General features: G+C 40.3%; 1 protein-coding gene and 1 long non-coding RNA gene across 9 annotated transcripts; one reads left to right on the top strand and one right to left on the bottom strand.

The window, feature by feature from the left end:
• The first annotated feature begins 16,491 nt into the window (after positions 1-16,491).
• Positions 16,492-24,008, top strand: LOC111609528. 8 transcript variants are annotated; one of them, XM_023338547.1, is made up of 13 exons: positions 16,492-16,877; positions 17,360-17,513; positions 18,791-20,170; positions 20,306-20,445; positions 20,589-20,793; positions 21,113-21,303; positions 21,414-21,555; positions 21,817-22,465; positions 22,557-22,702; positions 22,847-22,928; positions 23,028-23,147; positions 23,246-23,399; positions 23,482-24,008. In XM_023338547.1, the coding sequence occupies exons 1-9, from the start codon at positions 16,830-16,832 to the stop codon at positions 22,561-22,563; spliced, it is 2,916 nt and encodes a 971-aa protein (XP_023194315.1). In that variant the 5' UTR covers positions 16,492-16,829; the 3' UTR covers positions 22,564-22,702; positions 22,847-22,928; positions 23,028-23,147; positions 23,246-23,399; positions 23,482-24,008. The 8 variants fall into 8 exon arrangements, with proteins under 8 accessions (XP_023194315.1, XP_023194313.1, XP_023194311.1 ...); XM_023338545.1 differs by lacking the exon at positions 22,847-22,928 and having other exon boundaries at positions 23,091-23,147; XM_023338543.1 differs by lacking the exon at positions 22,847-22,928.
• Positions 24,009-24,757: 749 nt separating this feature from the next.
• Positions 24,758-26,609, bottom strand: LOC111609531. Its single transcript, XR_002753170.1, has 2 exons — positions 25,739-26,609; positions 24,758-25,004 (listed from the first exon to the last, which is right to left on the bottom strand). It is a non-coding gene; the product is annotated as an uncharacterized LOC111609531 (long non-coding RNA).
• Positions 26,610-26,932: the final 323 nt, after the last annotated feature.

The raw sequence follows: 26,932 nt of genomic DNA, 5'->3' as shown, positions 1-26,932 counted from the left end.
GTGATAAACGGTTGAAAGAAAATGTTAAAGCAATTTTAAGGGAAAACTTAATTGAAATGGGTGTTTTGTCTTTGCCTTCAATGCCTGAAGATTTGGATTTAGAGGTTGTAAAGCCTAAATTTTGGGATTTTGAACAACAAAAAGAGATGTTAAGGTTAAGAATGCAACTGGAGAAGGAAAAGGAGTTGTCTTTGGAGACTTTACGACAGCAAGCAGATTTGGATAAGGTTCTTGCTTTGGAAAAACTAAGACAGGAAACTGAATTGGCAAGAATACATTTAGAAAGTGAGAAATTAAATCTGATGAAAGAAGGCCAATTGTTTGTGGAATCTTGTGTTATGGACTCAAAATGTAAGGCCTCTGACATTTTAAGTGACTTGCGTTTGGTGCCTAAGTTTAGTGAAAAGGATGTCGAAACTTTTTTCACTTTGTTTGAAAGGGTTGCAGAGACAAGAGACTGGTCTGATTCAGACCGCATAGTTTTGCTTCAGTGTGTTTTGGTTGGTCGTGCTCAGGAAGCTTTTTCTATGTTGAGCTTAGATGATGGCCAGGATTATGCCAAGGTTAAAGCTACAATACTGAAAGCGTATGAATTAGTCCCTGAAGCATACAGGCAGAAGTTTAGAAACTGGAAAAAAGGTGACAAAACTTATGTAGAGTTTGCAAGGGATTTGGAGATTCATTTCAGTCGTTGGTGCACTTCCTCTGAGGTTAAAACATTTGGTGACCTCTGTAATTTGATGGTTCTTGAACAATTTAAGAACTCTGTTTCTCAATGCATTGCAGTGTACATTAATGAACAGAAGGTAAAAACTGCATCAAACTGCTGCAGTTTTGGCTGATGATTTTGTCTTGACACATAAAGATACTGGTGGAGAGCACACAGATGGGATGAGTGCTCCAAACTGGCGTTCAACACGTTCTGGAGGGTTTTTATCAGACCGCAGTCTCCGTGATCTGGACAAAATTTGTAATTATTGTCACAGAAAGGGTCATTGGAAGAAGGACTGTGTTTTGTTGTAATCTAGAAATAAAAATGGAAATCAGGTTAAACCAGCAGCACTTGCTGCATCAGTTTTAAATGTTTCTAACAACATGACTGAAGTGCCATTTGCCGGAAAACCTGATTTGAGTTCTTACAAACCATTTCTTATGGAAGGAGAAGTTTCTTTAATTGGGAGTGACGTCAGGGTGCCAGTTACCATTTTAAGAGATACTGGTGCATATGATTCATTCATTCTGGCATCAGTGTTGTCTTTTTCAGATGAGTCTGACACTGGATTATCAATACCTGTGTTGGGTATGGGCATGTCTGTGTTTTGTGTTCCAGTACATAAGCTTGTGCTTCATTCAGAGTTGTTTGAAGGAGAAGTAAGGATGGGTGTTAGACCTGCACTACCTGTGGTTGGTGTCACAGTTATACTGGGGAACCATATAGCTGGAGGGAAAGTCTGGCCTGATCAACCAGAATCTCCAGTTATTGTTTCAATACCTTTGGTCAGTAGTGGTCCTGACGAAAATGAAAAATCACACCCAGAAGTTTTCCAAGCATGTGATGTGACACGAGCAATGAAAGCATCCAGTGATGTGCATCTGGATGAAGACTTTGGAAAAGATACACAGACGTCCTCTTTTTGTTGGTCTAACATTCCTTTGTCTATTTCACAGAATGATCTGGGGCAGGAGCAAAGATCTGACCCCACAATACAGCATTTGTTTCAGTCTGCATTACCTGCTGAGGAGATGCAGAACCATGCTCATGGATACTTTGTTGAGAACAAGGTACTGTTACGGAAGTGGATGCCATGTGGTGATGATGCTATTGGGCAGCCAGTTTATCAGGTTGTGGTGCCTTTGAAATTGCGTGACTTGGTTTTGCAGGTATCCCATGATGAGTCCGGGCACATGGGAGTTAGGAAAACCTATGACCGCATTTTAAGAAATTTTTTTTGGCCGCGGCTGAAAACAGATATTGCTTCATATATTAAAACCTGTCACACCTGTCAGTTGACTGGTAAACCCAATCAAGTCATAAACTGGGCACCACTGTATCCTATTCCGACTATTGGTAAACCATTTGAGCACTTAATAATTGATTGTGTGGGTCCTCTTCCACCTTCACGTTTAGGTGCTAAATATCTTTTGACAGTCATGTGCCAAAGTACCAGGTATCCAGCAGCATATCCATTGCACACACTTACTGCAAAGTCTGTGGTGCGAGCGCTTGGGCAATTTATTGGCATTTTTGGAATACCTAAAGTCATTCAGAGTGACCAAGGATCTAATTTCTCCTCTCATTTGTTTGCACAGGTTTTGAAGCAGCTACACATTCAGCATAATCAATCTACAGTGTATCACGCACAGAGCCAAGGAGCACTGGAGCGATTTCATCAGACATTAAAATCTTTACTCCGTGCTTACTGTGTTCAGATGAGGGCTGATTGGGAGGATGGTCTGCCTTGGTTATTACTTGCAGCGAGAGAAGTAACACAAGAAAGTACGGGCTTTAGCCCTAATGAATTAGTATTTGGTCATGCTGTGCGTGGTCCGTTAACAGTTTTGCGAGATGAGTGGAAGGATGCTGAACCACCACAAAACTTGTTGCATTATGTTAATGGGTTTAGGCAGAGACTCTTTACTGCAATGCAGTTGGCAAATAAGAAACTATCATCTGCACAGGAAAAAATGAAGTGTTTGTATGATAAGAAAGCTGAACATCGTGTTTTTCTTTCAGGTGATCAAGTACTGGCTTTACTTCCTGTTGTGACTTCACCATTTCAGGCCAAGTTTTCTGGCCCACACACAGTTTTGAAACAGCTTTCTGACCAAAACTCTCATTGCAACTCCAGAAAGACTGAAGAAACAGCAGACGGTTCATGTAAACCTCTTAAAACCTTACCATGTTCGTGATAAGACTGTATTGGTGGATGACATTCACCCTGAGTGCATTAGTGAAACGGTGACATCTGCTGGAGGTGAATGGAATGGCGATGGGTTGCCTGTTCCAGATTCAGCCATGCTAACTGGTGGACTTATAAATTCTGAAGTACTGAAGAACTTGGACACTATGCTGAATTATTTACCAGAGACTCAATGTTTTGAGTTAGTTCAGTTGATTAAAATCTTACTCTGATTTATTTGCAGATATTCCATCCTGCACACATCTGATTGAGCATGATATTGAGGTGGGTGATGCGCAACCTATAAAACAGCAGTTTTACAGGGTTAGCCCTGAAAAACGCAAATATCTGGATGCTGAGATTGACTACATGTTAAAAAATGGGATCGCTCAAGCATCATGTTCAAGCTGGTCTTCACCTTGCTTGCTAGTTCCAAAATCAGACAAATCCTATAGGTTTTGTTCCGATTTCAGAAAAGGCAATAGCATAACCAAAACTGATTCATACCCACTACCTCGTATGGATGACTGTATTCACCAGATTGGTAATGCTAAGTTCATTAGTAAGATAGACCTGTTAAAAGGTTATTGGCAAGTCCCTTTAACTAAAAGGGCACAGGAATCGCTGCCTTTATTACACCTACTGGTTTGTACTCTTACAATGTTATGCCTTTTGGTTTGAAGAATGCGCCGGCGACTTTTCAGCGCTTGATGAATGAAGTTGTTGGGTGTTTAGAAGGTTGTTCTGTGTATTTGGATGACATTGTTGTCTATTCTCATAGTTGGTCTTCTCACCTGGAACAACTCACAACTTTGTTTGACCGTTTGGTGGATGCACGTCTTACAGTGAATCTAGCCAAATGTGAGTTTGCTCGAGCAACTGTCATTTATCTTGGTCATCAAGTGGGTCAAGGTAAAGTATGTCCAGTTAAAGCAAAGGTGGAAGCGATTGAAAAGTATCCACCACCAACTACTAAAAAGGAACTCATGAAATTCTTGGGTTTAGTTGGGTATTATAGAGCCTTCTGCAGAAACTTTTCAACTGTGGTTGCACCTCTGACAGATCTTTTGAAAAGTAATGTGAAATACATCTGGTCCTCAGTCTGTCAGCAGGCTTTTGAGGATGTGAAGAGGATGCTATGTGATTCTCCTGTCTTGTTGGCTCCGGATATGAATAAGTCTTTGAAACTACAGGTTGATGCCAGTCATGTTGGTGCACGGGGAGTCCTTTTGCAAGTGGATGTCTTTTCAATTGAGAGACCTGTGAGTTTTTTTTTCTAGGAAGTTTAATAGACATCAACTGAATTATTCAGTCATAGAAAAAGAGACCCTTGCTCTTATTTGGTCATTACAACATTTTGAGGTTTATGTGGGTTCAGGTCCTTTAACTGTCTTCACAGATCATAATCCTCTGACCTTTTTGAATTCTTTTCGATGCCCAAATCAGAGACTTGTGAGATGGTCGTTGTTTCTGCAGTCATTTTCTTTAGATATTCGTCATATCAAGGGAAAGGATAATGTCATCGCAGATGCTTTGTCAAGAGCACAAAGTCAGTAATTTTTTTTTTTCTCCCCTTACCTGTCTGAGTCACTTCATGGTACCAGTTGTTGACTTGGGGATGGGATTTAAAAGGATCCAAGTTTTGTTTTCTGTTCCATCTCAGCTTGTCTGAGATATTGTGAGTGTATTTAAACTTGTTTTTCTTTTTTTTTTTTTTCCAGATGTTGATGCATAGGTTGCCCAGGGTTCCAGTGGGGACCCTGTTTGAAGAGGTGGGGTGTTACGGCCCAAGGCTATTCCTTTGGGGTTTAGCATCCCTGCTCCAGATCTTCTGATTGGTGCTGATTGGAAGTGGAGGCAGCTGGCCAGTGTCTCCATGAATGACATCAGATCAGCTTAAAATGCACCACCTTTTTCTCACCAGGCCAGCCCTTTTCTTTTTGTCTGTCAACCTCTCCTCTTTTTTCCCCTTTGCTCTCCAACCAGTTATGACTTTTGTTAAATAAATCCTATTTTAAGTTATCCCACGCGTTGCTTCCCTTTCATTTGTTATGGTACTAGAGCCAGACCATAACAATATATATATATAATGACAACATTAAGAGTGTCATTATTATGACACTTTTAATGTCATAATTAAAAATGTGAGGCCTTTAAATTATGACAATTAAAATTAAAAGGCCTCACACCTTATATATATTAAGTTACATACATATATATATATATATGTAACCCTGTCCGTGTGAGACGACACCTCGCTGTTCCTTAGACTCTGCGTTGTGTTTTCTTTAATGGTGGTTGTCGGAAGGAAACTTGAGGCAGAAATCGGACACACACGGCGGTTGAGATCGTGGTTCAGACCGTTTATTCGGACCAACTGACAGCGCAGCGGCTTCGCCTTCAGAATTCACAGCAAATACTGCGTGTCAATATAAGTCTCATTAACGCAGTTATTATTTTTTTTTGTTTAACAGATACAGCATATATTTAAAAAAAAAAGACAAAACGATAGAAAACTAACTACTTGGACGTTAAAAGTAACATTTGGCTACATTGAGGAGCTGGTGGTCAGCATTGCTTACCTTCATAATTAACAGCAAATACTGACCGTTGTACTGCCAGCGCACCGTAACAGACGCCAAGTACGGTGTTCTTCAACGGACACACTTTACCAACTTCCACAACTCAAAGAACAAATCTAACATTTTGGTGGCATCTGCTGACATATTTAAGCCACTGCCCTACATATATATATATGTCATTATTATGACACTTTTAATGTCATTAAAAGTGTGAGGCCTTTTAATTATGACAATTAAGTTATATATTATATATTTATATATATATATGTATATAATGAAAAAGGCCTCACACCTTATATATATTAAGTTACATAATGAAGCCTAGGCACAAATTCAAACTGGAAGACTCTTTTATCCCCACCGGACCGTTAATTGAAGCGACCAGCCCACAATCGTCCACCTATCAACGCTGGACCAAGCCACGTCACGTCCATTCATCGACCAAGTCCCAGCTGATAAGGACCTTCATTCATGGTGTACTTCGCTCTCCAGCCGAGCTCAACCTGTTCAGCTGCACGCCTCAGCTCTCAGTCAGCTATCTCACCAGATCCTTTTCTTCGTGATTGCTCGTCCTTCCACCTCTAACGTCCGTCATAAAAGCCGCTTAGCCGCGTGCTCGGCTCCTTCTTTTCCTTCAGACGCTCCTCAGTTACATTAGGGGCTTCCGCACTTCCCATACATGTGTTCTCGCCCTTTTTCGCAGTTAAAACTGCTTACCTGATGTTTTCATGTCGTAACCTTTTTCTCCGAGCCGCCTTTAAACGCATCATGAATGCTGAGACGCACGCGCTGGGTTACACCCGAGGGCAGCGAAGGAGAGCGCAGGCGCGTTAGAACCTCGGCAACAATCAGCTAACGCAAAGAACCGCGCGCAGTTTTTCCCCAAACCAACCGACTGAGGCGAATAGGGCCGTTTGATACAGGTAATCATAGCTAAAAGGTGACTCTCATAATACAGATAGCTAAAAGTCGACTAGTAATACAGATAGCTAAAAGTCGACTAGTAATACAGATAGCTAAAAGTCGACTCTAGTAATACAGATAGCTAAAAGTCGACTAGTAATACAGATAGCTAAAAGTCGACTCTAGTAATACAGATAGCTAAAAGTCGACTCTAGTAATACAGATAGCTAAAAGTCGACTCTAGTAATACAGATAGCTAAAAGTCGACTCTCGTAATACAGATAGCTAAAAGTCGACTCTCGTAATACAGATGGCTAAAAGTCGACTAGTAATACAGATGGCTAAAAGTCGACTCTAGTAATACAGATGGCTAAAAGTCGACTCTAGTAATACAGATAGCTAAAAGTCGACTCTAGTAATACAGATGGCTAAAAGTCGACTAGTAATACAGATAGCTAAAAGGTGACTCTAGTAATACAGATAGCTAAGAGTTGACTGTATTACCTTACGCTTGTTAACAAGTGGCCTGCAGGCTACCGATGTCGTGGTACATGTTCAGCCTCATAGATTCATTTCGCCCTACCCGTTAATTTTCATCCGGAGCCAGGGCCGTTCTTCGTTAATAAGCAGCTGTCCCATTTTCTCATATGTCAAGCTCATGTCCCATCCAGCGCTTTTACGTTTCATCTCTCATCCGAAAATCGTATGAAATATGCATACCGTTATTTCTCAGATTATTCTGCTACTTCCTGGTTTACGTAACCTGTTCTCTAGCTTACTCAAGTTCCAGGCTCGGACGCGTTCGTTCCGTCTCGCTTCTGAACTAATCATCATAAAGCACCTTACGGATTCGTTAACACGGCCATCAGCACTTACAAGCCGCTCTGAAGCCATGGCTTTATATAAAGGAACCAAACCCCCTCATCATCGCCTGGGTCCAAGTCAAGTAGTTGCACGGCACTTTTCAACTAGCCAGCCAAATCAATCAATCAAATTCTTATTGTATAGCATGTCGTAAATGGATTAACATAACTGCGCTTTAAGAGCTCAGGAAACCGTCCGATTCACGTTTACCTTGATTGGTTTGGTTCCTTGTACTCTCAAGCTGCATCAGCCGTTGTCGTAAGAGCTCACGTTCAGCGTTACGAAGTAATCGTTAGAGGCCGTTCAGAGCTGTTTGTTCAAGAGAGCGGGTCAACGAATAAAAGTAAGTTTTCTCCGCATTCAAGCAGGATTCGTATATCCGTGCAACTGAAATACAGATATGACAATCTAAAGAGTTATCATCATGATAACGTCGTTGCGGTTTATTTGTCGTCTCTTGCTGCCATCTGCTGGTACAAAAAAAAAAAAAAAAAATTACTTCATAGCGAGTGAAAATAATAGCTTTCATTTGTCTCTTTTTCTGTATTTCTCGTAGACCACTCAGCTCTATTTAATAAATTTTGAACCAGAAATCTCTCCTCTCATCCCTTACCGGATGCTCGTGGCGGCTGTAGTATTTAAAGATCTAACTCAACAAAGCTGTTTTTGGCAGCAAGGTATTTTCAGCGCAAATGCTTTTATATCATAATAGCTCAAGAACCAAGGTCATGCATAGGGAAGCAACAAACAAAACATGATATCAAGTCAAGTTCCATCATTAACTTTGTGATTGAGCATGTTTCTAATACATTCTAAACAGGCGGGTTTTAGTCGAGATTGATCAAAGTCGCGTTTCAGCTGTTTTAAGGTCTCCTGGGAGTTGATCCAATTCGCGGGGTTTAGATGCTGAATGCTGCTTCTCTTTCTGGTCTGGTCCCGGGGTCGTAGAGCAGGCTCAAACGGAAAGACCTCATGAGCTTGGGAGGTTGATGCTTTACAGCAGATCTTCATTGTTTCGTGGTACCAAGTCGTTCAGCGATTTGCAAACTAACAATAGTATTTCAAAGTCCATTCTTTATATATATATAAAAATCCCCAGTTCATCTTCAGCATTCTTTTCACGTAATGAGTATCTCTCCTCCGTGTTCGCAGCTTCCCTCAGTGCCAGACGAGCACTGCACGATCCACTGGTGGTGGTTGGTCAACCTCAGGCAAAAGTGCACACTCTTATGCAGCAAACGTGATGCATGTCCTTCCCCTCATCGTCCTTCACATCTTTATTTTCAGGTTCATTCTAGAATGATCTTGTCTTTCGCCCGTTTCCTCTAACGTCACCCTGTGAGTCTGATCCTAGCATCAGTATCCCATCTCCAGTAGCAGGAAGTTATTTTCTCACTCTAGTCTATTCATTCTCCCATCCTCTTTTTGCTATCTCAATATCTCCCAGCTAGCTTCCTTCCACCAGCTAACATATCTTTCCATAGCATCCACTCTACCTCTGTTCACCTTCATCTACCAGCTTCTCATCTCTCACCTCTATCTCTGCAATTATCTTCTAATTACTCCTCGAGACACAGCCTGTAAGCCCCTAGTTAGCCTAGCTCCTCCTGCCTCTAATTCTGAGCTTCGGCCCTGGCCTCAGCTCCTTTTTGGGGCATTTCATTCTCTATCAGTAATGTCACTCCATAGTATCATTATATCACCTCTGCTGGCCTTCACCTATCAGCATTCCACCTTCCCTTGCCCTGCTGTGACCCCCGCAGGCCTTTTTCTACCAGCAGCCCATGCCCCGCTGTGTCCCCACTCACCCATAGCAATCACTCTTCTCCCAGTGTCACATCTCCCTATGCCTCGAACCATTCCCAGCCATCCTTCAGCCATCTGCCTCTCTCCTTCAATGCCCCGCTGGGTTTCCAGCTTGCTTCTTTTTCTAACCAGCTGCCCCTCATCCCTTGTCCTGTTCCTTCCCCTGCTGGTCCCTTCCATGTCATCGTTACCTCCTAAGCCCTGCCGCTACCAGCTGGCTTCTTTTTCTAGCCAGCTGCCCCGTATCCTATTCCCCGCTCCATCTCCTCTATTCAATGCGTCCCTTTATCTTATGCCCTGCTCCCTCTATCCTATACCCTGCATTAGTTAGTGCTGGCGTTTTTCAACCAGCGTCCCCTTATCTTATGCCCTGCTCCCTCCATCCTATACCCTGCATTAGTTAGTGCTGGCGTTTTTCAAACCAGCATCCCCTCTTCTAAGCCCCGCTTGTATCCCTTCATTCTCGCCCTAAGCATTCCCCACCGGCTTTTCTATCATCATGCTCCGTTGTGTCCTCAGCCGGCTATCACCCGCCTACGTCCATTCCACTAGCCCCGCAGCATATCCAGCCAGCTTATCCTCCAGCATCCCTATGCCCTGCGTTCTGCTACTCTATGCCCCGTTGTGTCCTCAGCCGGCCGTCACCTTCCAACATCCCTTCCTCCCTCGTCCTGCCGTATCCCCAGCCGGCTCTCACACAACGTCCCCATGCCCTGTGTTTTGTGTATTCTACCACCTCTTGCCCGGCAGCATTCTCAGCTGGTCTTCACTTTCCCGTCCTACTCTCCCTCTCCCTTAGCTGTCATGTCACTTCCTTTACGTTATTAACTTGGTAGCCAAAGTCAGCGCAACTTCTTTCCCCTTTTTACTTTCTGCCTTATATTCACGGCCTCGGCCTCTTTTTGGGGGATGACGTTCCTAACAGCATCGGGAATGCTCATCTGAAGCATATCACTAACGCGGCGATAACCGTTATCCCCGGGCGCCAAAGACTTTAAATTCTGTTTGTCAATAAACTCTTCTAATTCTCTTCTTATCTCCGTCTGAGTCTCTCCAGATTGAAATGAAGCCTAGGCGCAAATTCAAACTGGAAGACTCTTTTATCCCCACCGGGACCCGTTAATTGAAGCAACCAGCCCACAATCGTCAACCTATCAACGCTGGACCAAGCCACGTCACGTCCAATCATTGACCAAGTCCCAGCTGATAAGGACCTTCATTCATGGTGTCCTTCGCTCTCCAGCCGAGCTCAACCCACCACCACCCCTTCTCCTCCATTTGCCCGGTCCTGAGGCCCAGACCCTTCTTCAACCTCCACCACCAGTGTGGGCCCGGGGGGATGAGGTTCCTAACAGCATCGGGAATGCTCATCTGAAGCCTATCGCTAACGCGGCGATAACCGTTATCCCCAGCCGGGGCCCGAGTGCCAAAGACGTTAAATTCTGTTTGTCAATAAACTCTTCTAATTGTCTTCTTATCTCCATCTGAGTCTCTCCAGATTGAATTAATATATGTATCTGAACTGAGTGATCTGGAGAAAAGGGCCTTAATCAGGGATGTGACCAACAACCCAATGGTCACTCTGCAGAGCTCCAAGGTTCCTCTTTGGGGAGAGGAGAATCTTCCAGAAGGACAAGCATCTCTGCAGCAATCCACCAATCAGGTCTTGGTGGTACAGTGGCCGAAGGAAAGCTACTGCCCATCCTGGCGGATCGCATGCAACTTTAAGGTGCATACCGCCACCTACTGTACACGAGTGTGTAGCAACATTCCTTTACATCTATCAAATTCTGTTTTTAAATTTTCTATTCTGAAGATAAATAAATAATGCTTTCCTTAATCTGTATATAAATTGACCTGTCCTTCCAACTATTCTTCTCAATTTCCCCCTTTCAGCTTCACATGTTTTACAGTTCATCAATACGTGTTCATGTTCTTTCTCTGCACATCATTCACATTTATCATTATTTTTTCTCCCTATTAAATATAAAATGTCATTTAAATAGGTATGACCTACTCTTAATCTGATCATTATTATTTCTTCCCTTCTGTTTCTCTCATTAATATTTCTAATTAATACTGACTTTTGTACTTCATATAATCTCTTTCCTTTCTTATTTTCATTCCAACTTTTTTTTTTGTTGCCTTTTTCCAATTTCTTTACTCTTCACAGTGAGAGCGAGAAGCATTTATACCTGAGGCAAGTTCACCACTTATACCAAGTAAAGGGGTGATCCAAAAAAAAAGAACAAACAACAAACACTACTTACACAAACCTAATAAACGGTACCAACACATATTTACATGCCTGCAAATCATTAGAACTAACTAAGATCAATCAAAGAATAAATGTAACTTAAAACTCCTCAGCATATTATTCCCCCCTAACTGAAAGTGACATGCTGCAGGAGCTTTTTACCAGCACCTGCAGCACTTGTCTTCCTTTGCTGCTCCTGCCTGCTGAGGAGACACACCCAGAAAAAACTAGTACAGTTAGCCACTGTACTAGCCTAGCATAAAACCGCCACTTCCTGGACATAAAATTATTACGTTTAAACAAGATACGTATCACGTCTAAGATAAGTATCACGCTATAACGTGATAGCACTCAAAATATTTTTTTTCCTGTGTGATAGCAATGAGCTTCCATACAAATCAAACCAAAATTAATACTGTTCCATCTGAGGACAGTCGGGAATAAAATCCCACTTATGTTTTCCAGTATTTGGCTCATTTGTCTACACTGGGCCACACACATATATACAAGCATGAACAGCAGCACACGCCTAATAGGATTAAAGATAAAAAAGTGTGTAACACCCCCAGTCCCAAATGAAGGATTGTGGCTTTACTGATGAACAGTGAGGTTTATTGGAAGTAAACCTTGAGTTTCACTGTAATAGCTGTATGCACACACACACACACACACACACAAAGGACAGTGTAAGCTACAAAAACACACTCTTACAACCATAACGTTTCAACTAAAAATAATGTTCACCTCTAAAAATATCAACTCTAATTCAAAACTATGCCCTAGTGTTTATATACAACAAATTCACAATTTCAATTGATTACAAAATTAGAACCGTCCTTATTTACAAAACAAACATACCTTGTGCCTCTATCAAGGGGTTCGCTAATAACTAGACACATTTTAACACGCTGTTGTAACTTGTCTTCTGTTCCTTTCTGTCGTTAAGCTGCCATTCTACAACATATATAGAGCAAAATAAAAATAAAATAACATCAAATCAAAAACCGGACGTCATATGTTATACAAAATAAAATGAGATAAAGGAAAAAAGTGCTAAAGATGTCTAAATGAGAAACGGCCACAGTTTAACCTGAGTTCATCAAACACTTTTCCTCATCAAAAACATCTTTAGATGAGGAAAACACTGTTGAGCAGATTTAATGGGAAACCAGGTGATTGTGTTTTGCACATTGTTAAGCCCATATCAATTACAGCCACATTGGCAGAAACTAGTCTAAATGGTTGGGAAAAGTTTCATGTGTCTTAATATGAACGAATTTATTTGGAAATGTTTTAATGGTTTGAAATATCTGCTTTACTAGAAGGTGGGAATCGCTTCAGAGCTTTTCCTGGTTACCATAGCAATAGCAACTAATGCGACACTTCTACCTAACTGATGATGTCATTAGGATCAAATGCTTTGTGTCATATGACATCAGCTCTGAAACCTCTTAAATAGTTTGTTACTTGTGTTCTAGTACCAGACGTGCAGAAAGTTTCAGTGGATTTATAGTGAATTTTACTCTTTGCATCGTGAGACAGAAACGGAAGATGGATTCTCGTCAATTACCCAAGAGGATTATTCCTTTACTGAGGACAATGAAGACCCAACAAAATGAAGAACTCAACCGACCTTTGCGACTTCGAGAACAGGAAGAATCTTTAGACACCTTTATTTCAAACTGGACTAAATACACAGAAGATGTAGACTCTGAAAGCAAAATGCCAGAAGGACTGCTGAGACAAAGAACTCCCTACGGGTCCACAGCTAAATACAACGAGGTTTCTGGAAATGACAAACAGTTTAACAAGCCTTCGTCACGTAAAACGGAACAGGATTGTAAGAAGATTGTTTATGATAATCTAGAGGAAATACAGCGGAAAGAGGCGGCCAATTCCATTCTTTTGGAGAAAAAGCGTCGTACAGAGAGGGCTAAGCAGCAGTTAATCCAGAAGTTACAAGAGGAGCAAGAGAAGAAGAAGAAAGATGCAATGAAACAGTCTCTGATGGACACATGGGATGTTCAAATTAAATATAAAAAGCAGAAAGAGAAGGAAAAGGCTAAAATTGAAAGTCTCCAAATCGCTGCCATAATGGAAGCAGACAGGTTGTGTCAAATTGAGGAGATTGAGACGAGGAGACACAAGAAGGAGAAAGATAGACAATTCTTCAAACAGGACGAGACGGATCAATCTGAATCAGACTGCCCAAAACAATTGAGTGAAATGAGGCTTCCTGAAAAGTTGAATTGTCTAGAGGATTGTAAGAAGGTTGTTTTTGAAAATCTGGATTATATAAAGAAGAAAGAAGCTGCCAACTTTGTTCTTTTGGATGAAAAGCGTTGCAAAGAGCGGGCCAAGCAGCAGCTACGCCAGAAGTTTGAAGAGGAACAAGAGAGGGAGAAGAAAGCCAATTTGAAAAAGTCTCTGACCGACACATTGGATGCTCAAATTGAAATTAAAGAACAGAAGAAGAAGGACAGAGCTGAAATTGCAAGGCAACAAATGGCTGCCATAATGCAGTCAGATAGACTGCATCAAAATGAAGAAATGGAAATGAGGAGACAGAAGAAAGAGACAAGCCGGACATTTTTGAGACATAATGAGACTCAACTTAACAAAAAAGAGCAAAATAAATCTTTTGATGACAGTTTAGATTATATATTGAAGAAAGAAGCTGCTTGTGATTCTCTTTTACAGGAAAAGTCTTGTAACAAGATGGCCAAGGACGAGTTTGTCAAAATGTCACATGAAGTACAGCAGCAGCAGAAAACTACAAAGCAACAACCTCTGGCTGATGAATTGGCTGCCAGACAGCAATACAAACAGTCAAAGAAGATTGAAACGGACAGGACTGAAAGGGAAGGAGTTCTTCCTGGATATCGAGCTGAGGAAATTGGAGCCAGGAGACAGAAGAAGGAGGTTCAGCAGAACCTGAAGACACAGAACAACGTCAGTGAACAAGGAAGAGATGTTAATTATGAATCAGTCGTTATAGATAATGATAGTGACTGTGACATTGATGATAAGGACAGAAGTCGTGAAATACGTAAAAAAATCGTGTACGACCAACTGTCCCTTATAAAGAAAAACGAAGATATGAAAAGGACTTTTATGGAGGATAAGATATCGAAAGAAACGAAACATCGGGAAGCTGCAGAGCAAAAGCATAAAAAACTGGCGAAAGAGAAAAAAGCTGCAGCTACCAAGTGTCTGACTGACTCATGGGATTACCAGATACGTCGTAAACAGCAGGAGAAGAAGGAACTGCGTGAGGCTGAGAGGAAAGACATGCTGTCCTTAATTGAGTTGGAGAGAGTGTGTGGAGGCGAAAGTATTAAAAGAATCCAAATTGAGAAACGCAAACAGCCTGTTTATGACGACGTTAAGGAGACTCTGCCAGCAGCAAGACCAGGGAGAAGTTGCTCCAAGTCCTGTGAGGGAAGAACGACGTTTTCTGACAAACATGTTGATGGAAAAACCAGCAAGGCTTGCAGACCTTCACTGGGTTGTCAGAAAGTTACCGATACCAAGCATGTCAGATTTCCCTCACTGAACTCCAAATCTGTGCACTTCTCTGAGAATTGCCAACAGACTTCTAAAAATGTAAAACTCCCATCCATTTCATAGTCAAATGAAGAACTGTTTCTCAGCTGGACAAGGAATGAGATGGGATGTGAAAACAGCAGCTTTCACTTCTCGTTTACATAACATCTTTGTAAGATTGTCTGTTAGCTACGTCAGACATATGAGGCCTTAGCTTTGAAGGTATAGCACAAATCATTTTAACAAAAGGTTTTCTCTGGGTGCTCCAGTTTTCCAAAAAAAATGAGAGAGACAGTGAGAGACTAATCCTACTTCAAATATACGTTTTCTCTTGGTGCTCCAGTTTCTCTAAAAACACAAGTGACAGACAGACATTGTAATTTGCTCTCTTAGTAAAATCAACTAATCTTGTTGAAACACAAGTTTTCTCCGGGTGCTCCGGTTTCTCTACAAACACAAATGACAGTCAGACAGACAGACAGACACATTGTCTCTACAAACATGATGCTACATAGGTTAGCTAGCTATAAATAGATAGGTCTATCAATAGGTAGGCAGGTAGAAACATAGATCTATCAGTAACACTTTATTTGACAGACTGTGCATAAGACTGACATGACATCATAAACATGACATAACATCTGTCATGAACATGAAGGAGTCTTTATGAATATTTATGACTGTTGTCATGAAGTGTCATTCGGTAAATAATTACATTTTAAGGCGAAGCTGCATTAAAAGTGCCAACTTTGCATTATTTTGAAAATAAAGTGACATTAATGCAAGATTGGCACTTTTAATGGACTTTCACTGCAACATTTAGAGCAACTTTGCATTAAAAATGTCATAATAATGACATTAAAAGTCATTATCTGTCTTTTAATAGTATTCAATTGGAGTGATATATATATATATGTATATATATATATATATATATATATATATATATATATAATGACATTAAAAGTGTCATTATTATGACACTTTTAATGTCATAATTAAAAATGTGAGGCCTTTAAATTATGACAATTAAAATTAAAAGGCCTCACACCTTATATATATTAAGTTATATATATATGTTTTATATATATGTTATATATGTCATTATTCTGACACTTTTAATGTCATCATTAAAAGTGTGAGGCCTTTTAATTATGACAATTAAGTTATATATTAATATATATGTATATATAAATATATATATATAATGACAACATTAAAAGTGTCATTATTATGACACTTTTAATGTCATAATTAAAAATGTGAGGCCTTTAAATTATGACAATTAAAATTAAAAGGCCTCACACCTTATATATATATATATATATATATATATATATATATATATATATATATATATATATATATATATATATATATATATATATGTAAATATGTATATATGAACTGTAAAACATGTGAAGCTGAAAGGGGGAAATTGAGAAGAATAGTTGGAAGGACAGGTCAATTTATATACAGATTAAGGAAAGCATTATTTATTTATCTTCAGAATAGAAAATTTAAAAATAGAAATTGATAGATGTAAAGGAATGTTGCTACACACTCGTGTACAGTAGGTGGCGGTATGCACCTTAAAGTTGCATGCGATCCGCCATAATATAAAGAAGAAGAAGAACTGCGAAGCTGGGTGTCGGTTCAAATGTGATCTGCAGCTTCAAATGAATCTCGACCGCATTTTGTCGCCTTGCCTGCTTTCCTGGACGCAGAGCCACCGCCGGTCAGAGTGAGAGCGTGCCTCTTGGTAATGTAATGTTTAGGAAAACGATTTGCGTCGCTGCAAATAGAAAATTAGCTTGATAGCTTCCAGTTCAACGAGAAGGACCTCGCTGCAGCAAACAGAAAGGGGCGGGGCCAGTCCTAGACCTTATTTGGAAACAATAAGGTATAGGATACCTTAAAGAAGCGGGGTTAAGAGGTTGACTGAAAGAAGTTTGAGAGGTTCTTCCACTGATGTTCGGCACACGATCCACAATGCAAAACCCACAAAGGCAACAAAAGGTATTTGTATCTTAAAACTTTTTTTCACATAATGAATCAGTGTACTATATATATTACGCTTTTCTAGATCAGGTTGAAAATATAATAAACAATAATCTAAGCTAGTGAAATTCGTAATTCACACAGGGGAAGGCTAATTTTAGCATGTAGCATAGCTAATTATTTCCCTGCAGGTCACCATTATAGTGGCTCTTTGGCAGAGTAGTCGTCTTGCGATCGGAAGGTTGTAGGTTCAATTCCAGCTTCCTCCTGCCACATGTCGATGTGCCTCTGGGCAAATTGCCTACCGATCTGTGTATGGGTGTTATAAATGTGTGACTGGGTGAATGTGACTCTAGTGTAAAGTGCTTTGAGTGGTCAAAAATGACTGGAAAACGCTATAGAAGTTCAGTCCATTTAACATTAGATAAAAAGTGGATAACATGTATAATTGAGAAATGTATTTTATGCTCAAACTTTGTTTTCAAATTTTCATTATTCAGATCCACGTATCCGTTTGCAACATTCGGAACGGAGAGGAGATTCTTCCGTATTGCGTGAACGATAAATATTGCTGTCCCCTTTGCTCGTACAGTGCCGATGCATCGTACAAGGTACAGAACCATATAGCAACAACTGCTATGGTTCAACATAACGGTATGTAAAACTACACTTGAAAAATATTTAAAAAAAAATTTTTTTACATACTTACCAGTGCAAACTACACAAGTAAGAGTAACAAAGTAGTTGGTGAAATGGCTATTATTAAGTACACTAGGAGTACTAGGTTTTTGATTTCTCCCCATACTTACTGATACAGGGCCAAAAGACCCTGAGTCCAAACTGACGACTCTGATGGCTCAAATTAGCATCCATTCATCCATTCTTCTATTCTTCTATTGTACATGTGGTCGTTGACCGTCAGGCCAGAAGGTAGGAGTGTGAATAGTCCATGTTGGGGGTGGGTATCTATGATACCAGCAGGAGATCAGGTCTCCTGTAGGTAATGCTCTTCAGTCTAGTTTTGAAGCATACATGAAGTGTTTTTGGAGAGATGTGACCTTTTGCAGCTGATGTTGTGCTGCATTATCCAGTCGAAGTCTAAGTCTAAGGAACAATTGTGCAACTGTGAGATGCGTTGAGGCCATTACCAGGGTACTTAAGGGTACTTACAATCCTTCAGGCCATTTGGACTATCTCTAGACTGCATAGGAGTGTTGTCTACGTGGACTAACTCCAGCACTTCTAGTGTTAACACTTTTTTTTTCTTTTTACTGATCGTAATGTGCAATGTAATATTCATAAAAAATGAAGTTATGTGCACTGTTAGGTATTTTAAAACCAAAAATGAAAAATATTAATACAAGACAACAAATTACAGTTAGAAGAAACCTAACATAAACAACATTTATCCGTGTATCATGTTTTTTTGTTTTTTTTTAATGGTTATTCATTCAGTTAAGATACTCGCATTAGGTTGCGTATCAACAAAATTTACTCAAGAGCATAACATATGGAAAAATAGTCCTAATTTTATTTTATTTTTGTCAAAAGTTACAGAGTAATTGAGTAAATCTAATTGCCCTTGGCTGTTTGAGCAATATCACTTTTACAATTTCAATTTTTGTATTTTTTTTTGAGTATACATTTGTTATCTGGAAGCCATTGTGACTTCTAAAATTAACTGTTAAATCCTACAAAACAGTAACAATAATGTTAAAGAATCTACAGTGATTGATTTCAAACATGCCTTTTTTTCTACCAATCATTTGCTTATTTCCTGATGTGTAATAACCTTTTTCTTTTATGTTAGTAGCTATTAAACTGTGTCCTTGCTCTATTTTAAGTGGGAATGAACCACGTCTTGTTTAAGAATATCTGCAATGTATATAGATGTTGTTTTTAATTTTATTCATTTCTTTTTGTTACTGCAGAATTCCATATATTCAGATGTGGCCTACCCTGTAGAGACACATCTCACTTTCATTGCCCGTACTGTTTTTCGACCATTGACAGAAGGGACAGGTTTGTTAATCACTTGGTTAAGCACACAGCGACTTTCAATATGGTGTCCAGCTGTGCATCAGCCCAGACACTTGTCCAGCCAGCAGCTACCAACATCCAGGCAACACAGACACTTGTCCATCCAACAGCTACCAACCTGCAGGCAGCACAGACACTTGTCCATCCAACAACTACCAACATCCAGGCAGCACAGACACTTGTCCATCCAACAGCTAACAACCTGCAGGCAGCACAGACACTTGTCCATCCAACAACTACCAACCTGCAGGCAACACAGGAACCTGTCCGCTCAGAAGATATGATTACATGTGAAATGTGCAATCTGCGCCTGAGAAAAAAGAATCTTCGTATTCATTTGAAAAGAAAACACCAGGAAAATGTGGAGCTGATTTCACAAGATCATCATTTAAGGAGTCAGTGTGTGGATGCCGAAAAAGGTGTTTTTGCTGTTGAGAAATCCTTTTATGGTCCATCAAAACCTTTACATGTAATAAAAAACACCTGGTCACAGTTTCACAGATCAGAATGTGAGCTCGACAGGTGTAATGCGAATGCACAGTTTGCCAAGCGAAGTGGGATTTTGCCTTTTGAATGTGAACACATTCAGTCATTACGCTTTTGTTCACTCGCCACAGACTCAGAAGGACCTCTGTCTGAAACTACCCTCAACATCCTGGTTGACAACTTATGGTTCAGTCTTCAAAGAAAAGAAGAACTTTTAAACAATCAGCAGGAGGCGCTATCAAATAATACGCCGTTTTCAGTTCTTCTTTTTGGCAGTGGGACAGACACAACATTTCACGTGTCTGTCTTTGAACCTAAAGTGGTGTTTTTCAGCAGACTTGGACGGGTCATTGTCACTTATGACAAAGGAAAAAACACCTGGCATTGTGCATGTACAGAGGGCAAAAGGTCCTGTACGCACAAGGCTACAGCAATGTGGCATCTCTTTGAAAAAATGCCAGACATGTTCAGAGAGGCAGTGAATTCAGAGGAGGATGTTATGTGTGGGACAACAGTATCAGAATGTCAGGAGGAAAGTCGTTCCATCACTGATGAAGCAGCAGAGAGGATAATCAAGTACTTGATTTACCAGAAGAAAATACCTGCCGATCTTCCCGACAGCCTTATCACCAGCAGTAGAGACGCCAAGGCTCTCAGTGGGTTCCCCAAACATCTGATCCCATCAGAGACCGAATGCACAGAATGTGGACAACACGCCAGTCTTGGTGACCCTCAGTTGGTATCTTCCACTGCTAAAATATTGACTATGACAGGAGTAGTTAAAGGTTTGTAATTTACTCTACTCCGCTCTGATTACAAGTGTGCTGATTTATTTTTATTTCCATAAGACTAATATTCCTATTTTTATTCCATCATGTCAACGTAAGATCTTAATGGTAACCTTTTTAATATCCTTGTAGGCATATCAACATACAGGAAGACTTGCCCCACCTGTTCCATGGTTTACCGATATCAAGACTGGGAAGATGGTGTCCACAACTTCAACGATCACTTGCTGCTGTCCATACATCTGTGTCTGGTACTGAGGAATGCATTGCAGGTTAGTTGTAGTTTTTAATTATTTGTGTAGAATGTGAATATTATTTTTAACACATTACAACAAATGGTAAAAGACACATTTGTGAACTTTTCATCTAAATGCATTACTGTGACTTTGCAAATGTGCCCTAATTCTTTCCGTAGACTCACACCGCTGTAAGTCGCATAATCGAAATGATCGAATACACAGAAGGAGAGAACTTTCCTAACAAGGATCGGATCCTGCAGGCATATCTGTCGTTTGAAGGTCTAAGTGACCATGACTACCAATACTCATGCATTTCATGTGGGTATCATCCTGCAGTTGTTGTCATGGAACGCCATAAGAAAGGTGTTTTCAGCATGCCAGGTAGGTCTTTAGGTTTGAAACCTGCAAGGATGAAAATCCTTTCATTTGAAATGAACATTTGAAAAAAGATGGAATCCTGTGTTTTTTGTTTTATTTTTAAAGTTAGTGAAATACCAAACCCACCTCAACACTATAATGGCAAAGTGAATGCACGCTCTTTTTGGGAAGCGGTTACTATGGAAGTGATTAGCCGTGGACTTTATCCGCGCAAGTCTGGTGTCTATTCAACAGAGACGTTGGAAACATTTCGTGCACCAAGTTATTCATGCATTAATGTGCCTCAAAAAATGTATTTGCTTGTCGCCATTGCATTTCTCAGCTGGCCGCAGGAATCCTTTTGTTGTAAAAGCTACTTATCACAACTGGTCCCCCTGGATTGGACCACAGACGAGACGATCTGACATTTTGATGAACACAGAGAGTGAAAAAGTCCACTTGCCTGATTCCAACAGTGATGTAGACCAGTTTCTCACAGAAGAGCGGCTTGCAGATGAGGTTCTCAATCTCAAGGTAGTCTCTTGTTTATTTATTTTTTATTTTTTCGAATTTTCTGATTGTGTTGGTGTTTCAGGAGGGTTAAAAAACATTACAAATAACTCCCATTTTGTGTTGTTTTAAAGCTACCTGAGATCAGGAGACTCTGCAGTCAATGTGGAATTGACAGCACAGGTTCTAAGATGGATCTTGTGCTCCGTCTGCGGGACAGAATGGCTTCTAGAGCCACACATAACGAGGTTTTTGATAAAGTGTGCGGTGCCTCTGGTAAGTGTGTGACAGCAACTTCTAACAGAAAATGTTCAATTTGTTGCCATTTTACCCCTACCAAAGTACTGTAACTGTATGAGCTGATAAAAATTTAAATGACAAAAAAAACAGCCATGCCTTGTTTATCTGCTATTTTCAACATGGAACACATTGTCATAGTAATGTCAATGCTTTTGTTGAGCTTAATTTAGTACACAACAACAAGGAGCCAGATAAGTTAATATGCTGTACAAGTAATGATATGATTTGTTGTTTCAGGTGGGTGGGCTGTAATCACTTGTCCCTGTGGAGTTATTTATTCTGTAAAGTTTAACCTGAGAGCGGAGAGCCCTAGAGACTTTGCAGACCTTCTTTTGTCCTGGAAGTTTTTTCCAAATATTACGGTGTACGACAACCCCAGGGGATTAGTAAGTCATCTAAAGAAGAGGTGCCCTGAGGATACACCATTTACCATCCACGAAGGTAGATTGGTTGAACCCACACCTGAAAACATAAGACAAGCTACTAAGAAAAACCTCGCTGTGAACCTGCCCTGGTTGAAGCACCGGAAAGAACCTGGAGACAAGGGAGGACATCCTGTTACTGGCTCATTAGAGCATTATTGTCTCAGTGATGTTTCCCGCCGAGGCAATAGCAAGGACGACGAGGACGTCTTGCGGCGGATTGAGATGGTTCCGGAACTTGCAGGAAGATTAAACAGTCAGTGTGCAAAGCAACTATTTGCAGGCATGAGGAAGAACAACTACTTCCTCAACACGCTCACCCCATCCACGCACGTCTTTCTGCAAAGAAACATCCTCCACCATTTCAATGTTCGGAAGAACACAGAAGCCAAACAAGGAATTCTAAAAGTTGCTGGGCCACACGCAACATTGGTCCTAAACCAAAATGGATGCATTTCTAACGGGTAATACTCAACGTTAGTGTTATTGTTGTGGTAGTCTCTGAAATTAAAGCACAGTATGTATATTAATGTAGGATTGTTTCTGTTGATAAAGGCTGTGAGAAAAACCAGCAACATGCTTGCAGCTTGGAAGCCAGCGTTGTTCAATGTCCTCTTGCTGACTCTTTGACAAGCTTAAAACCAACTGAAGCAAATAAATCCACCTGGAGTCAACAGCCTAATACCACAGAAACGACTTTGGTAAATGTTTATATCGACTTTGCTTTGTGTTTGTCTTTGTAATATTTCTTTCGGGGGTTTTTTTGTAAGAATTGTCGGTACTTGCACTTATGACATGGTCATGTGTTTCAATATTTGTTTATTACAAATCACACTGCACAACAGTGTTCCCAATAGTTTTCTACTGGAGAAAATCAGTCATGAAGTAAAAAGTGAAATTTCCACAAACCAGCAGTATAAACACATTGTAAGTTGTGCATATCAGTACACATACTTGAGGAATGCATAATATTGTGAAAAATCAAGTTAATACAAATGTATTAATCTTCAGTTTTTCTTTCCTAAGCTTGCTCAAGTATTAGACCAAACCAGAGATGCAGGTGAATATGTTGCTTGTGTTGATGGGCAGGTCCTCACTAGAAGAGATGTGTTCACTCTTGGGTTGTTGCAAGACATCAGTGGGCAGGTGAGTTTAAATATATTTCAAGCCATATGAGTTAATGTTGTAGGGTTTTTTTTAATGTTGTGAAAATATGATTTACCCTAATCCTAACCCTTTTTCAGATGCCTTTGAATGTACTTGAAGCTGTTCTCCAGGAGGTGGCGCTAGCACAGGGAGACTTGGCTTACCTCACCTTGGCATTGACCTGCAAGTGCTTTGAAGCCGTTGTGTCTGACCCAGTTTTCAGGAAGAAGACTCACTTTGCTTGGCTGGATGGTAAGGACCTTTGCCTTTTTTCTTTCACCTCAAACATGCGAAATTAGATTTTAACTACATGAAATCGGTTTTTCATTAACAGGTGAGATCAACTGGGGCAAATTTTCAGAGTCATTCAAGGCAGAAAACCGGATTCTTTTTTGCGGTTGTAACGTTTTCTTCCTGCAATATAAAAACTGTGTGGGCTTCACCGGCAATGGAAGACGAGGAGAGTACCCTGGTTACTACTGTGATGGCCGACCTGGACACTGCACTGACTGTCAATACTGAATGCAAGGAGAATATTAGTTGTTTTCCACAGTCTTTCACACATTTCAGTTGCCACACGTTGCTGTTCGTCTTTTTTTTTTTTGTGACATGCCACTTTAAATCATTTCTGCTGAAGCACATTTGCCTTTTGACTTGTGCAGTCATCCTTTTTCCTAATGTGTTCTTTCAATATTATGTACGGTTTTGAATGTTCCTTTTGTTGCAGCTCAGCTGATTTACATTATTTAGTTTTCATAGAAATGGTGTCGTTTCCAGACAAAGTTACATTGTGGCTGTAACATGTTGACGAGAGAGTAGAACCAATAAAGTACCGCACCACATTATAAGGCGCACCTTCAATGAATGGCCTATTTTAAAACTTTTTTCATATACAAGGCGCACCGCATTATAAGGCGCATAGAATAGAAGCTACAGTAGAGGCTGGGGTTATGTTATGCATCCATTAGATGAAGCTGCGCTAAAGGGAATGTCAACAAAATAGTCAGATAGGTCAGTCAAACTTTATTAATAGATTAGAAACCAGCGTTCTGAAAACTCCGTTCATTCCCAAAATGAATAAACAGCTGTTGCTTCCTCCACTTCAGCACCATTGATTCGTTCATGTTAAATTCTCTGGCTGCTGCTCTGTTCCCGTGTTCTACTGCGTCACTGATCGCCTTGAGCTTAAACTCTGTGTCATAAGCGTGTCTCTTAATAGGAGACATTTTGGGGTCTTTACACAAAACCCAGCGTGCACCGCGCTCTTCTTCTTCTACGGGGGAAAATGAAGTCGGCGGCTGCTTACCGTAGTTGACCTGTTGTGACTCAATGTTGGTCCATATATAAGGCGCACTGTCGACTTTTGAGAAAATTGAAGGTTTTTAGGTGCGCCTTATAGCGCAGAAAATACGGTAGTTGTAAATATATTTTAACAGCGTTGTTTAACAATTGGATAACCTTGTTTTAAAAAATTTGAAATAAAAGCAAAGCTAATAACTTGCAGTATTCTCTATGTGTAAATAAAATGGTTCCTATAGTTTTTGAACAATGACTGGAATCAATACAAATTTTCTTTACAAACCTGACAAACGGCTAAGTTTATGTTTTAGCAGTCAGAATCAACTGTTGGTTTTGTTTTTTTTTTTTTTAATAAAGCGAGGCCATACAGAAACATATTGTTAGGTTACAAAGTCATAATACAAACATAAGATTAAAGGTATGCTGAGCGAAGGTGGAGACTGGGTGGAGGTGATGGAAGCTCAGGTGAGGAGCAGTTGCACACATCAAGCCGTACTTTATGAAGGGTGGAGGAGATGAGACCGCCGCCGTTAGGGAGGCGCGTGATCAGGTGATTGGCTGAGCAGGTGAGATGTAGACAGTTATAGTTAGAATGTACACATTGGTTTAATTTATTGTCTGTTATTGCGCAATAGCCAGCCCCGCCCACTCCTCACAACTCTCCTGGGCTGACTACTGACCAGTTCTCTAACAGGTCCGGAAAATCTCTAAGACCTGGGTATTACCCTAAAAGAGATCTATAAGAGATAATCTATTCAAACTGGTGGCAAAAGCGATTCGTCTAGCTCTAACTACCTCCGATCCAGAAGCTACGACCCTTTACAGTTAAGAAACAATCAGCTGAGTAGCCCTCGCAGCTGCATAATTCCAATAACCACTTCTGTTAACGGTAGCTCGCTTCCTAAAATATAACTCGCTCTTGGAACCGGCTAGATTAAATTTAGTGACTTAGATATAAGTCCCAGGGTCATTATTTACACTCACTAAAGGAAATTATGAAGCCACCTATTTACTGGAATCATGTACATTAGTTTTACCTCGATTAAAAGAACTGAAAAATAATTAAATGACTCAATTAATTCCAATGTCCACCAACTTTGTTGGAATTTTATAGTATAAATTTATTAAGCAAGCTTAAGCAGGGATATGTGACATACAAATCAACGATTAATTGTATATAATTCAAGAGCAGTATAATAAAATCAACATGTATGACCATACTATCCTGTCTCTTTTCCCTAACCAATGTCGCAAATTCTGAGATGGACTTTTAGAGATCAGATTCAACTCACACCCAGTTGATGGTGGATCTTGGCAACAGAAACATCCAGAATCCTTGGTCAGAGTCTTTGTCCTTGTGTGGAAAAATCCTCCTTAGAATGGAAGCAAAGCAGAACGGGTCCAAATCCTTCGAAAACCCCGCTCTTTCTCCCTCAGGGATCTTTGTCTTTTCTCCAAGTCTGTTGCAGAGTTTGAGATCGTTGGGTTGAGGCAGGGCCGACGGTCGAATCAGGAACCAGGGCTGGGGCGATAGGATCTTGTCCCTTCTTAGCGGCGCGAAGTCTCAACTTCCCCGTGGCTCCGAGGTGCGGTCCTCTGCTGTTCCTCAATCTGCTTCTCCGTGTTGACTCGTCTCCAGCGCCGCGGACTAAGAATGGTTGCTTCCTCTTTTCAGTCCTCCTTTATACTCTTTTCACCCATATGTGTGTATGGGGAGCTTGGTCTACGTGTTTTTTGTTTTTTTTTCTGAACTTCTGCTAAGTGTTTTTTTTTCTGAACTGAAGTCTCGTGGAAAGTCCCATCTTTCCCCAACTTGGGACATATCCTGACAGCAGGGCCTTACCCATCATGCTGACTTTACCGTACTGAATTCCTCTCTTTTCTATAACTCACTATATTATCTGTTACAAATCATTAACCACATTCAACCTGTATTAAAACCATTTGAATCAATTTCAAACCATCACTGCTTTGATATTCATTAAGAATTAATCACATCTTTCACTTATTATAAATCATCATACATAATCATTACATTGTTGTTACCTTTACAGTTCATTACTCAGAAATACATTTCAGAAAGTTATTTAGTGATTACTTATACCCATATTACCAATTGTACTCATACATATTCAACTTAATTATTATTTTAATCAAATCACAAGATTGCTTTATTTCTCTCAGGCCTTTATGCACCTTTTCTGCGTGTACCTGGAAAGATCTCACAACCCCATGCCAGTTTTCTTGACATTATGTATCCAGTGACTTTATTCAAAAAGGTTTTCATGTAGGAAAAAAAAAGCTTATCCACAGCAGATCATTCTCTCTGGCAGTTACCAGCTCAGTGTCTACTGCCGGGGTCCGAGCGCCGAAGATTATTTCTTGTCAAATAAACTTTCTAAAACCTCCTTTCTCTCTGTGTGAGTCTTTCCAGGTTGAAGCTGCATTTAAAGTTTTAAATTAATCACTTTGGGTTTTGCGACGAC

Source organism: Xiphophorus maculatus, chromosome 8, assembly GCF_002775205.1.
Source record: "Xiphophorus maculatus strain JP 163 A chromosome 8, X_maculatus-5.0-male, whole genome shotgun sequence".
Taxonomy (NCBI): Eukaryota; Metazoa; Chordata; class Actinopteri; order Cyprinodontiformes; family Poeciliidae; genus Xiphophorus; species Xiphophorus maculatus.
This window is presented reverse-complemented; position numbering and strand designations above follow the sequence as displayed.

Coding starts and splice junctions, on each gene's coding strand:
- LOC111609528 (XM_023338545.1), top strand. CDS start 16,830: ATGTTCGGCACACGATCCACAATGCAAAACCCACAAAGGCAACAAAAG. Junction 17,514..18,790: donor TGCTATGGTTCAACATAACG/GTATGTAAAACT, acceptor TTGTTACTGCAG/AATTCCATATATTCAGATGT. Junction 21,304..21,413: donor ATGAGGTTCTCAATCTCAAG/GTAGTCTCTTGT, acceptor GTTGTTTTAAAG/CTACCTGAGATCAGGAGACT.